This window comes from Sceloporus undulatus, chromosome 2 (genome assembly GCF_019175285.1).
Source record: "Sceloporus undulatus isolate JIND9_A2432 ecotype Alabama chromosome 2, SceUnd_v1.1, whole genome shotgun sequence".
Classification (NCBI taxonomy): Eukaryota; Metazoa; Chordata; class Lepidosauria; order Squamata; family Phrynosomatidae; genus Sceloporus; species Sceloporus undulatus.
In genome coordinates, this window is record NC_056523.1 from 258,992,006 (window position 1) to 259,006,896 (window position 14,891).

Consider the following 14,891-nt stretch of genomic DNA (forward strand, 5'->3'; position numbering starts at 1 on the left):
AAGCAGCTTACAATCACAATACAATTCATACAATATAAATAAATCCCACGAGTCCCTCCTTCCTTACTTATACCAACATAATAATAATACCAACATAATGATAATAAAATATAAGTTAAATCATTAAAACACTTAATTAAAAACTACTTAATTAAACTTAATGATGCAGGAATTAAAGCTTTTTACTCCCTCATTTCCAGGGAGTAAGTTCTGTCAGACAAATTCACAAAAAGGCAGAGAGAGGAAAGGTGATGAATTACTGATGGGAATTAATTGTCTTAGCATTATTAGACTGCTGCCCAGCAGATTGTCGTCTTTTAAAACTGAGCGATTTCCCCCCCCCCCCCAGAAACATCCATCCCAAAAACATTGCTTAAACCAGACCTTAGAGAAGGATATTCTAGAAATAATTGCAGATACAACAAAGAAAAGATTAACAATGAGGTGTTACAAACCGCCGTTTTGCGGCAGTCTCCCGGCGCTGCTGTTTGCTCCGCGAGGGAGCCGCCGCAGAAAAACCGCGCAGCTCCCTTACGGAGCAAAAAAGAAGCTCCAAAATGGAGCTTCTTCTGGCAGTGCGCTAATGACGCCGCGAGGCGCCAATGGCGCACTCGCGACGTCATTAGAGCCGCGTGACGTGCGGACGCACAGCGTCCGTTACGTCAAGATGGCGCCGGCTGTGTGGAATGGCCGCCGCCATTTGTTACGGACAGTCCCAAGTGGCAGTTTGTAACCCGCCCACATAACCAAGATGTTACCATTAGGGAAAACAGTATGAAAAGGGATCTTGTAGCACCTTTAAGACTAACTTAACAGTTAATTTATATGTTCTAGACAAAGTAGAAAAAGTTGTAGCATAAGCTATTGTAGACTTGGTTCTGCATTCACAAAGGAAAAAGTTAGGGCAAAATTTTATACTCACTGATGATGGTAATCACCACCAAAGCAGAAACAAAGGCTAAAATCATATATTTACCCAGCTAAGAATGGACTTGTTGGTCTACGTCTAGACCAGGGGTAGGCAACCGTTTTGAGCCGGGGGCCGGGTTGCTGTCCCTCAGACAACTGGGGGGCCGAAGCCAAAAAATAAATAAGTAAATAATTTTTTAAAAAATTAAATAAATAAATAAACCGAGACAAATGTAGGACACAATTTTCAAATGGAGGATACTTTTTTTAAAAAAATGGAGGACACGCAAAAAAATTGCTGATTTTTAAAAATATGTTAATATAAATGCATGTTTCAGAGGCTTCTATAGACAATTGCCCTCCTTGCCTGCCGCTTGCCCCCCCCCTTGCCCGCCTCCTCCTGATAGGCCAAAGGCTCCACGCCCTCACATGAGAGGCCAAAGGCTCCGGCGGCAATCGGCGGCAGGACCGGACTGGGGCCGGTCCCAAGGCCTTGCTGGGCCGCATCCGGCCCGCGGGCCGCAGGTTGCCTACCCCTGGTCTAGACTGTTACATATTGATGTTTCATTCTTCAGTCCCATTTTGTTTATGTTTTCACAGTCATCTGCTATTTTTAAAAAAATAATCCACACAAAATTTTGCTTTTAATTATGCATTAGTATGTATAGTATTTATTAGTATTCATTTATGTATTTACTTTGAACGCATTTATTTATGTACCTATTTTTGAATGCATATTTTTCTGAAATATAGATTTCTAAAATTATCTCAGAAGGTACATTTTAATTCTATATGTTTTGTGAGCCAAAAGTCCAGGAAAGGTTTGAATATTAATCAAAAATGTGAGATAAGTCAGCTTTTATCAGAATTTGCAAATTCATATCAATCCTTCATATACTTGCCTTAGAAAGCCACTGAATAAAATTTGCTTTGGTGTACACAAAGATTGCCGTACATCCTCACATAGGTATCAAAAGAAAGAAACAGGTTTGGACAGAAATGCAACTATTACCTGTACTAAGTAGTAATTATTTGGGGGCTGGGATGAAACAGGAGGTGAAATGTCAGAACCTCATTTTAAACAGCAATTTAGTTGTTAAATGAAGAAGACTGAAACTGGCCCAGAGTTAAAAACATCTGTTCAAAAGGTCAACGAAAGTGGAAAATGCTATTGAATCCCAGTTGTCTTGTATTTCTTTGTGTCATCTGTCAGAATCAAATGTGTGAATATTTGTGGCTGACTGGAGAGAACTATATAACTAACTGAAGATTTATAGAGGAATTGTACAAATGATGACCCCACAACTACTCGCTGTATAATTCCAAGCAATATAATTGTTTTTGCTTTGTATTTACTCTCCAGCAGTTTACATGTTCTAGACAGAGTTAAATACACCTGAAAAACCAGATGTTGAATATGCATTGGGAATGTGCAGCTAGATCATGAGTTATTCTAAGTTGCAACATTCACATTTTATAAATCAGCTATACCCTACTTTGAATATAGCGACTCAGCCATCAACATTTATTCCTTGGTAATCTCAGAGTCTGGCCATGGCTTGGGGTTGTCCTTTAAGACTGTGGGAAATTGATCTGTCCAGATTTGCTGCATGATTATTAGCATTAAAGTTTTAGGAGTCATTCTAATCCTCATCAGTGGATCAAGCTTCCAAGATGCTTCCAGGCTTATTTTAAGATGAAGTCTCAAACAATCTGAGGTCACTATTCCCACATCAATCCTTCTAAACATAAAGATTTTTTCAGGGCTCCTTGTTGAAGAGTTCACATGTAAATGTGATTCAGGTTGTAACTAGCTGATGCAGGGCTTTCTCTCTTGTGCACCTCAATTGCAGGTATCGCGGCTCAATCTGGCCAGCAATTGGACACATTTCTTAGGAGCATTAACAAATGTTTAGAAGATTTCAAAACAAACAAACCAATAGTCCACCAAGGTTTTACAGTGGGTTGCCGGCAATTAATGCTTCTTGTTTTCTTGATTTCACTGCTTATAATGCTTTATGTACTGTTTTTTATTTTTTTAAAAAAAATCTCAGTTTGAAAAGCTGGCTACTGGAATCTTTTCATACTTGATTTTTCCAACTGATAGATGGTAAGTTACAATTAATTTATTATATTAGTGATAGGGACCTACATAAATTTTGCTATGGATTTCAACAAATATCACCAAATTATTTTGCTGTAAATTGTGCAATTCTGCATGTTATAGAAAACATTCAGAGGTAGCTATGTTAACCATTTAACAAATACAAACAAAAATCCATCAGTGATACCTTTATTGGCCAATCAAAATGCACAATATCCAACATAGTCAATGGTAAAAAAAATGCTGGAAACTGCTGTCTGGTGACACAGAACCATAGAATTAAAAGGCACCCCAAGGACCATCATCCATCTCCCTCCCAGTATAGGAATCAATCACCGCAGCACCCCAAGAAACCAATTTCTAACTTCATTTAAAAATTTCCAACAACACAGAATCCAACATCTTCCAGGGTAGTCTCTTCCATTGTTGAATAGCTCTTAGCAGCAGGCAGTACTTCCTACTGGTTAGTAGGAAACTCCTTTCTTGCAAATTGAAATTTTGGTTCAGGTCTTATACGCTAGAGTAGCAGAAAACAAGTTCACCTCATCTATGTATTTCCACATTTCCTTCATAACACAAAAGCAGGGACAGAGGGCACTTTCAGGTAAGAATTAATAGACAATATTGATAGCTTATTTCTCTATCCTGGCATAAAACCTGGGTTTACAACTAGAACTAGAAAATATAAAACTAGAACTAGATAACAGAACTACAGTGTGCCCATGCCGTAAGCAAGTACACTATATGTGGCTTTAAGCTTACGCTGAAGCCGCGCATCAGTAAAACATATGACACGTGCGCCTGTGGTGTGCGCACAATATGACATGTGCCCCATTGTTTTCAATGGGGCACGAGCATACATGGAATTCCCTTTACGCAGGAAGATCCAGAACGGATCTGCCATGTAAGGGAAGGGCCCACTGTACAATTAGAAAATCTGATCCTTCTTTTCCACCTTTCTAACTAGATGTATGAGTTCTACTGACAATTAAATATTTCAAGCTTTCCTGAGCCAGATAACTGACTTTTTTTCTCTTGCTTTCTATTTACCATATATACTCGTGTATAAGTCAACTTCGGGTACAAATAAGGGAAAAATTTTAGGGCCAAAATCATGGATTTTAATATGACCTGTGGATAAGCTGAGTATAAAACTTAGAGGTATGTAACAAATGATGTAAAGGACAATACACAGGAAAACACCACTTCCCTCCCTCCTCCTCCTTCTCTGGACCTCTCCCAACCACCTAGCACCACTTCCCTCTAGTTTCATCCTTTCTAAATCTGATGTTAAAACTTTCTCCCCTGCATCCTCTTTTTCTCTCTCTGGATCTCTTCTGATCACCTAAAACCATTTCGTTCCAGTTCCTTCCTTTCTGTATCTAATGTTAAAATCTTCTCTTCTCTCCCCCCTCATCCTCCTTTCCCCACTCTGGACCTCTCCCTACACCTAACACCACTTCTCTCTAGTTCCTTTCTTTCTGAATACATACACACACAGTTTTATTCTAATAGCCTATACTACAAATTTCAGTGAGTTTATAGTTCATTTTTTTAGAACAAAAACTAAGTGTTTTATATATAATTGAGTAATTATTTTACTCAGAAATCAGATATTAGATTATTCACTGCTATCACAACTAAACTGAGCAGAATGTGTGAAGAAACAATTTTTTAAGTATTTGCACATTAATAGTCAATCTCTTGTGTGAAACAAACAGAACTTAATTTGAATTTATTCTCAGGATTACTGTATACCAATATCAAGTTTACACACAGAGAGAGAATGACATTCTTTTGGTTACATCTGACTAGACTTGGTCCATTCAATTGTTAAAGACATAAATAAAACCAACTGATTCAGTAAGCCTACTCTAATTAGGACTAACAATAGATCTTAGGCCATACACATAGAAAATTTCATCTACTTACTTGTGTCCCATTTCATGAGCAATAGTAAATGCAAGATTCAGGCCATTGTCCTCTGCAATAATACATTTTCGTTTGTCACTGCACATCCCATTCAGATAAGCTATACCTAAAAAAAAAAAAAAACCAAGCACAATTAAACACTATGTTTCCCACATTCTAGGGCTTAGCTCTGGCACTCAAATGGACTAAAAAGACCTGAAATGAGCAGAACAATCTTTGACTTAGAAGCAAGAAACGAGTCGGGAAATCTATTCATACTAGCTACTTTTAGTCAGTTGAAAGACAGATCAAGGAACAGAAATTCAGCCTGTGCTGGATGAGGTAACACTACCCCTAAAGACACATGTCTGCAGCTTTGGTGCATTTCTGGATTCATTCCTGAGCCTGGGAGCTCAGGTTTCAGCAATAGCCAGGAGTACATTTGCACAGTTCATAGAATCATAGAATTGTAGAGTTGGAAGAGACCACAAGGGCCATCCAGTCAAAGCATCCCCGACAGAAGGCATCCAGCCTCTGTTTAAAGACCTCCAAGGAAGGAGACTCCACTGCACTCTGAGGGAGTTTGTTCGAACAGCCCTTACTGTCAGGATGTTCCTCCTAATGTTGAGATTGAATCTCTTTTCCTGTAGCTTGCATCCATTGTTGCGGGTCTTGTTCTCTGGAGCAGCAGAAAACAAGCTTGTTCCCTCCTCAATATGACACTTCTTCAAGTATTTAAACAGGGCTATCATATCACCTCTTAACCATCTCTTCTCCAGGATAAACATCTCCATCTCCAACGCTTGTGAGCCAGCTGCACCTATTCCTTCAGACATCAAACCTGGGTATGGTGACACATGCTTAGGAGTTTAGCTCACAGCTAATAAACCTGATTTACCTCTTCTGAATTACATTTGAATTCAGGATACATTCGGATATTGGCCGCCAATGCAACCAGCTGGGTGAATCCCGGGTAACTTGCAGCTAGAATCCGAGCTCAGCCAGTTGATTTGCAAAGTTGAGAGCTTCCCAGTATTGAAAAGAGGCCACCTGAGCTCAGATTCTAGCTGGATGTTACCTGGGATTCACCCAGCTGGCTGCGTCAGCAGCAAAGTGAGTGCGATAATATCTGGATGTATTCTGAATTTGAATGTAACTCAGAAGAGGTAAATCAGGTTTGTTAGTTGTGCACTCAACTCTTTTGTTACATTCTGTAACATGCTCTGTGCAGGGCTTCCTTTGAAGAGTGTTCAGAACTTTAGCTGCCCAAAAGAGCTCAAAAGAGATGTAGCCAGATTGTTAACTGGGTTTGGCGACACCTTCACTGACTGCCCAGCTATCTCTGGGCAGAATGCAAGTGCTGAACTCAAAGAGTTAAAAAAGGACAGTCTGTCCCATAGCATTAGTTTAGCATGATTATATGGATTAAATTGTAGCTAATATTGTATGGTAAGTCATCTTAGCAGCAGAAATCTCAGGGAATATCGTCCCTTTCATCCCTGCATGAACAGAACCTAAAGAAGTTTAATTTCTAAAAGAAATTCAAAGAATTCTAAAAGAATGTTTAAGTATGTTAACTCCAAATTTCCCAAGGAGTCTTTTAGTTCACCATGCATATCCTGCACTGACTGTATGTGGGTTATCCATATTTTTCTATTTCTTATTTGGAGCCAGCATGTTCTTAAAAGGTCATAATGTCCTTTTGGAACACTAGGTGAAGTTCCCACAAGAAAAGAAACAAAGACCCAAAGGCATGTGGAAAATCCAGGTTAGGACCCAAACAAGGCTAAGTGGGTGTATTAATCACGCCTTCTTTCCCTCAAGTCCTCTGCAACTTCTCTTGCAACAAGAGACAAAGGAGATCTCATTGCATCAAGATAGTAAGCCAGTTCTCTATGCCAACCCCCTGCTGTACTTCCAGCCAGCCTCCCTGTCCACTCACTCTGAGGTAGGCTAATTTTCAGGTGTAAATATCACTTCCAAGAACCTAGCCTCTGAGCACACAGTATACATACAGTTGTGCCTGGGTGCATTCCATGTGTGATCTGTGTCATCCTCAGACCTCAGTCTGAACCACACCCACTTTTTGCGGTCTATTTTTTGGACAGGTAAATATCACCCTTTTGAACCCCTCAAATTCCACTATCCCATTTTTATATTTCTGTTTTGGTTAGTTCTGAATGCTGTGCATGTTTGAATTACTAGAATGCGGGTGTGTGATTGCATTTTCCATTTTTATAAATAAAACCCTCTTAATTCACCCAAACCTGGTGCCAATGGTACCAAAGGTTGCCCAGCCCCTTGCAAAGCTAATTTCCCCAATGTTTAAGGTAATATTGACATACTTAGCAGGGAGACACCCCCCACACACAAACACACACACATACACCTTTCTTTGGGTAACAAGTAGTATTTGTATTAGGTTATATTTGCCAGTTATTTATTCAAGTCAGGATATATGGCTGATGATACAAACTCATGTCCGGAAAATACACATGACATCTGCATCCTTTAGAATTGTAATCAGGATGGCTGAGGTCACCATATACATCTCCAAACAGCAGAATTATTTTTTCTGAAAGTACATTTGAGCTACATTGTAGTGCATACAATATCTGTGGCATAACAGTAATCTTACATATATTAACTTTACATATTATAGCACTCCAATTACTTAAGTTGAACTATGTCTGCCTATCCAAATCCAGACATATTTCAGGAAGCAATGCCGTCTGGTTCTGGCATTGTCCTGTTCATACAGTGGAAATCCTAAACCCTGGTTCTGGAGTGAGCAGTACACACAAAATCCATCATGTTCTGCAACAGTTCAGTGGTATAACACCCTTAACATGATTTTAAGAACATTACCTGTTACTCCAGATCTTTCAAGATCTGGAACTTTTTGGACTTGCACCATGGCAGCTGTCTGTACAGATGTCTCACTGAGATACTCAGCATGTCTGACACTGCCATAGGTCATTCACTCTGAGGTTAGACTAAGGCACCCAGCCATGTGATCACTGCTGGATATTTATTTTAACCTTAGAAGCAAGCAATCCATGTGGTGGCAGACATGCAGGATGCCTGAGCAAAGAGGCACTGCAGCACGGGAACAGAGCACCAGGTAATGGGGGAGATTGGGGAAAATGTGGGACCAGGACACTCAAAAATGCCCCCCCCCCCAAAATATCCTGGCCCATACAGAAAAGCTGGAGATAAATAAAACCTACTTTGGTCAAGTTAATTAATGTCAGTATTTTGGAGCTTATTTAACATCAACATTGAATAATGAAATTTCTGTATCATTCATATGCTTAATATTATCTTTCCTGGATTGGGAATAACTGGAAGTCTTCATAAAAGAAAATTTTGAAAAGAGCATGACTCAAAAATCTTTTGACAAAAACTATGAAAGTATAGGAATCAATATGTCTGAGTATGTTTTATACCAATTATCCTTAACTATCTGTTTTTGTTGCAGAGGAGGCAAGGAGGTATTAATTATTTGTAGACAAGTTGATCTGAACCTTACAACCAGGTAAGTGACAAGATGGGGAAAGAGAAAGGTTTAATAATTGATACCTGCATCTTGATAGAAACTAATACTGCAAAATCTCTTTTAGGATGGCCTTGTTTACTACAAAGTGCTAAAAAGGCAGAATAGAAGGCAATAACAAAAAGTGATGTGGCCAAGGACACAACAGGACTCAACCAAAATGGAAGTCGAGCAGTAGCCATGCTCAAAAATGAAAAGAATGTCCAAAGCTGTACTACGCATATTATAGAAACACTGAATGTGAGAATCATGAGTCAAATGAAGCTATTTTGTAGAGACTGCTCTTCAGATGTGATAAGTAAAACCATATGATCACCCACTTGCTCCTTCCTAAATGTGTCTGACCCCTGTATAAATGAGGGGAAGTAAAAGCTGGAGATCATCCAGTAAAATCATGAAGAAAAGTAAAGGAGATGCAAAAAAGATGGTCTTTATTTGCTAAAAAGTCTGTTTGGGCCTACAAATGGTCTTTAGGCCTTCTTCAGGGGGCTATATAAAAATCACCAAAAATTACACATAAATATGTGTTATCCATTTACATAAGAACATTAATATATTGTTGTACATTCCTTTACAGCCCATACATTTCCACTTCAAATCAAAGTCATAGAAATTTTTGAGCCAGGAAATCCAAAACCACTTAGTGAGAAAATGAAAGCACATGTATAAAAGCCGAAGGTTTTCTTGTAAGTAGATGCTAGAAAAAACAGAGATAACGTTCAAAGGCAGGTGGGTGTTATGTGGGCTAAAGAGAAAGGGGCTGTGAAAACTCTGAAAGGTTATGTTAAGAATGTGAGGATTTTGTTAGAGTGCGAGGTAGTCAACTTCCTTATTTAAGTTCTGAAGGATTTTTAAAATACAGATTTTAAGATTTCCAACTTCAGAAGATGTTTACAATAGTGGGAGATAGTTCACATTCATTCACACCTGAAGGCGATAAACAATTTTCTGTCTCCTTTTCAGCAGTAGAGTTCATTTTCTCTATTGCCCAAAAACTGAAGTCTGCTGTAGAATGATTTTGTTCCAAGAGGGACTTACCAGGAGAGCACTTGTTTTTCTGGTTTTTTTTTTTAATATATATTACAGAGATGTACCTAAGATATACATTTCTTAGGAGGCCTGGTTAGTTTTCCTACATTTGCACTGCACAATATGAACAAAATAATTGTTGTATGGTAAAATAGTGCCAAGTATGTCTTTTCTTTGGTTTATCTGCTACATGAATTCTATTATCTTGGACTGGTGTTCTGTGGGTCTGGTTACACCTATCAGAGTATTATGTGATGTCTGTTTGTATTCCTTGAATGTACTTTGCACTAGATGTCAAAACATCCCTTTAGCAAATAAGGACTGTTTAGCATCCTGTGACATGTCTCCCTTTTCTTCAGGTAAGTTTTAGTGAGCATACTTTTGTTGACATAGGGGTGAAACAGACTGCCCCAAAAGGGCAGATTGGGGCTGCCTGGCACCACTCACCCCGGCACCTTGAATATTTAAAAAAAAAAAATCTAAAAGGCAAACCTTGATTTTGTCATTTTGTATAAGGGGCACTATTTTACATAATGGGACTTCAACATCCACAGATTTTGCTATCTACAGGGGAAGGCTGTCCTTGAACCAAATCCCAACAGTTACCAAGGGCCTACTGTACTTCAGGTTTCCTTTCAAAAGATTTCTTTGAAACACATACTTCTGGATCTATTTACATTTCCCCCTCCCCTGAGGGCTGATTTGATTGTGAGATAGCATTTCATTGTAGGAGCTGCACGCTGAAGGACTAAGACCATTTCATTATTGGCATGTAGACTCTCAGTATGATTGCCCAGACTCACATTCACACAAACAATTTCTCCCCAGCATTCAGTTTTAATGAACAAATACTTCCCTCTTCCCCACTGCTTCAGAATTTCTGGCAATTTTACCTTTCTAGCTATATGCAATCTAGACACCATGATCAAACAAAAATGTATAAATAGCTAAATGTCAAAAGCATACCTATGACCCCATATTTCAAAACTCTGGATAATCAGCTTCTGTTAGTTTTGTACAGAAATTAAACAAGTTTAAGGACAACATTTCTTACCACAGCTATTCCCATGGGACAGACCAATAATCTTCCCTCAATATAACATAACAATAAATGCACATGGCAAAACGCAGATAGAGAAAGTTTCTAGTTCATTGGAGATGGGGGCAGGGAGACACAATAATTTACAGAGCAACATCTGTACTGTCTACAGCCACTTCCCCCACGTTCCTGGTAAGACATTTCACTTTAATATTTAGTGCCTGACATTTTTCATTGTTTTAAAAACTGCCGTCATTTAAGTACTATGTTCTCTGCTCTTATAGAGGAATTAAGAAAAATGAAATGGACTGCTACTTATTACTAAACACCAAAGAGTTCAGTAAGAAATCAGCGAAATGGTTCTGTCATTTCAAAATTTCCTGATTTACTGTTTTGGAAGAGGTTACATTTCTGGAATCTAAATGAATGCAAAATATCAAAGAAAATCAATGTAGTGTTACTTTATTTCCTATTAAGCAAAGTTGACCTTGTGCTCAAAAGCCACATCAAACGCTAGCTACTGAATGTAGATCAGCCAACTACCACTTGTGAACTAGTTTCAAGTCTTGTCCTTTGTTATTAATTTCATGTGTTAAGAAACAGAAACTGGCTTCAAGTGAGCAGCTGTTCCTATTTAGCCATCACAGCATTAGGTAAAAGAAAGGTTTTCTTTAAATATACATATATGTTCTCTGCTTCTTCCTGTGGCTTATTAACACAGCTGGAATGGTTCCAAGGTTAAATCCACTAAAAGGGGAGGGGGCAGGGTTGAACAATTGATCTTTTGTAATTATCTTTCCCCAGTCAATCCCATGGATTTTCTACAAAATCCGCTCTACAAAACTGAAAATTAACACTTTCCCCCTGAAATATCCCTGCTTGAAACCAGTGGCAGGTTTCCATTGACAGTTTTTACAAAAATTGTGAGGGGAAGAGAAAGCTGAAAGTACTCATGGTTTCTGAAGCCAGAATACAGAACAGGACTAAAGATACAACCAGGTATCTACATTTACTCAAAAGTAGCCTTTAATGAGTTCAGTGGAAATTGAACCCAGATGTGTGATACGACTACACCCTTAATATATGAAATTTCACTAAATATATTAACTGAAAGTTGTATCTAAGTACAAGAATAAACCATTTGGTCAGCCTACAAAATTCAGATCCTATTGCTACAAAATACATCTTTTGGTTTTGAGCATTAGTAAAGGCATAGCCCCTATAGTGTAAAAACTGACACGTACAGCATTACGTATCCCTGCTAGCTGAGATCTTTTTTGTTAAGATACTGTCCCCTCTAACATTCTGTTTAATGCAAGGATAGGGAAAGTGTGACAGGTGGGCCTACATGGCCCTAACCTTTTTATTTTTTGGCTGCCCAAGCCTCTAGGAAGTCCCAAAGCTACATGTCAATCTTTTTAAAAAGTTTTCTTTTCAAAAAAGTTCCAAAATATGCCACCAAATTGCCTCAGAATGTGGTTGACCTTATATCAAACCCCACCACACCTACTCAAACCCCTTTTTAAAAATCTCACTAAAAGTCACACTGGAAATGACATCACTTCTCAACAAGGTCACCACAAATGCAGTGTAGTAGCCCAGCAGGGATCTTAAGAGGCAAAAATTGGCTGCTGCAACTGAAACAGGCATCCACTCCCTAAGTTTAACACAACATTTGCTTCTGGTAACTCAGGCAAGCTGCTGCCTACATAACCGGACTCAGTGTGAAAAAATAGATTTCGTTGGCACAGCAGTCATTATAACTGGAAATAAATTAATCTCAAAAATCAGTGAGTGGGAGAATCCACTCCAGCTTTTAGCTAAGACTTTAAACCATATATGAACCCTATCCCTAAAATAGGTTCACCACCTTGGATAGCTCCTTTCAAATCTTGACTAAAGCCAAGAACTCATCTGCTCCTGAGAGCTGGAACCCATAGAAAAGAGGATGCTTTGTGTTAAAAACCAAAAATCTTGTAATAAATTTACCCCATTGGGCCTGGAAAAAATTAAACATTAAACAAGACTAAAGAAGATAGTGCTCTGAATGTCAAAGAAAAGGGGAAAGTGTATATTGTAAACAAAAAGCAGACAGGTCTATGAGAATAAAGATTAGGAACATTCTGTAAAACTTGCTGGTGAAAGCAGTCTCATTTGGTGAATTGAAGCAAGTTACGTTTGAGTGAGTAATGAAGTATGATGGATGGTGAAGCAGAATATATTTGCAGCATACATTAGGAAGAGACCCCATGTTCAAGATTTTGGGGCAAACAAAACAAAAGAGAGAGGTAGATCTTGTTAATATGAAGAATTTGGGCTAAATTTCAAGGCTGGACTGCTTATCCAAAAACAGAATCCACTTTAAGTGGTGGTGAAGGACAATCACCTCACCCTCACAACCCAAAAACCCTGCTTCAAGGGGCTGCGGAACCTTGCACAGCTAGATTTTAGGCAGCCCTGAGGGCTGTGGGGTAGAAGGGAAAGGTCAAAAACTGTGATGATAATGTGAACATTACAGTGGAGCATTCAGAGCACCTGAAAATGGAAAGGATGTTTGTTGGGAAGAAGGAGGAGATACAAAAGACTCAGTAAGAGCTGGGGGAAAGAATATGGGATGACATGCCACAAGCAGAAGCTGTCACAACACTCTGAGAACTTGTTCAGAAACAACAGAGAAGTCACTAGAATCAAAAACAGTTTTTCAGATGGCATTAATTTTTGGCTAATTAAATGCACACAGAATGCAGCATTAACTGTATTGGACTGATTTTTATGAAGTCTGAAAATACATTTTTTTTAAAGTTTATTGGTTAAAAACAAACATAACAAACATAACAAACATAACAAAACATAAATAAACATAAACCGTATCATACTATCCATCACATATATATTACAACTATACATACAGTTACTACAACATACTACATTTAAAAACCCTTCCCCTCCCTCAAATCAAAGACAGCTGTCTATTATGTACTTTCCTTATTGACTTAACATTTACTTTATACTTGATCAGAAAAAAAAGAAAAGAAAAGAAGGAAGAAAATTAATATATATATAATATATATTATATATATATATTATATATATATATCTTCTTTGCACACTTCTCATCACCTAGTATTATTATTTTTTGTGTAGAATCTGTCCACTGACTAAACGTTGACTTATAAGTTTATATCAGTGAGCACCTTGTATATATCCAGAACTCACGTTACATTTTACTTTCTACTCAAATCCCCTTATACAGATCTATTTTGGTGCTTTCTTTATTTGTTCTTCACAGTGATTTATAATAGGTGCCCAGATACCCTCCCATCTCAATTCATCTCCACCTTGCAATGTATTTGTGAGTTTATCAGATTGAAACATATCAAATATTTTCATGTACCAGTCCTTTAACAGTAAAGCCTCTTTCCTTTCCATTTTTTTGCAATTACCATTCTTGCGGCTGTAATCATGTAAAAAATAATTTTACCATAGTCCTTTTCTAATTTTGAGTCATTTACCATCCCCAACAGGAAAAATTTAGGCTCGAATTTTATTTTTGTATTCAGAAGCACCTCCAATTCCTTATGAATTTGGTGCCAGAAACTGTTTATTTTTTTACACTCCCACCACATATGAATATAATTTGCATTTTTATCTTTGCAATTCCAGCATTCTTTCCTGTTATTTTTGTCTATCCTGCTTAACTTTTCAGGCGTTATATACCATCTATATTGTAATTTTAAATAATTTTCTTTTACTTCTGTGCTCAATGTATATTTCAGCCTAACCTTCCAATTTCTCTCCCATTCTTCCATCATGATTGGTGTTTTGAGGACCTGTGCCCATTTTACCATGAATTGCTTAACCGTTTCATCTTCTGTTTCCAATTTTAATAACAATTTATATAATTTGGAGATAATCTGTGTTGTATCGTCCGTCATTAATCTTCCAAATATTGTATCCTCTTTTTCTATTTGGTATTTTTTATTATCCAGGTTGAATCACTCTACAATTTGTCTATACAAAAACCAATTTACGTTAAAACCTTCTTCTATCATTTCCTCCATTGTTTTTACTTTCAGAAGCCCATTTTCTAACTTCAATAAATCTTTATATCTTACCCAGTCTGTGTCCTTCATCCTTTCTCTTCTAAAAAAGGCTTCGTTTATTGAGGCCCAGACGGGAATTTTAGTTACAAAATAAGGTTTGTATTTTTGCCAGATTCTTAGTAATGATTTCCTGATAAAGTGATCGTTAAAGTTTTTGTTTATTTTGATTTGGTCGTATAGTAAATAACCGTGCCAACCTACCACATTGTCGAAACCTTCCAATTGTAGAATTTTTTCTTT

At 37.8% G+C, this 14,891-nt stretch overlaps 1 protein-coding gene across 3 annotated transcripts in view; it reads right to left on the reverse strand.

The window, feature by feature from the left end:
• Positions 1 to 14,891, reverse strand: part of ADAMTS19 (ADAM metallopeptidase with thrombospondin type 1 motif 19) — a 157,964-nt gene that overhangs the window by 77,370 nt on the left and 65,703 nt on the right. For all 3 annotated transcript variants that reach the window (XM_042453892.1, XM_042453891.1, XM_042453893.1), the window contains one exon: positions 4,946 to 5,051. In XM_042453892.1, the coding sequence (XP_042309826.1) occupies positions 4,946 to 5,051 (106 nt within the window). The remainder of the gene's footprint in view (positions 1 to 4,945; positions 5,052 to 14,891) is intronic.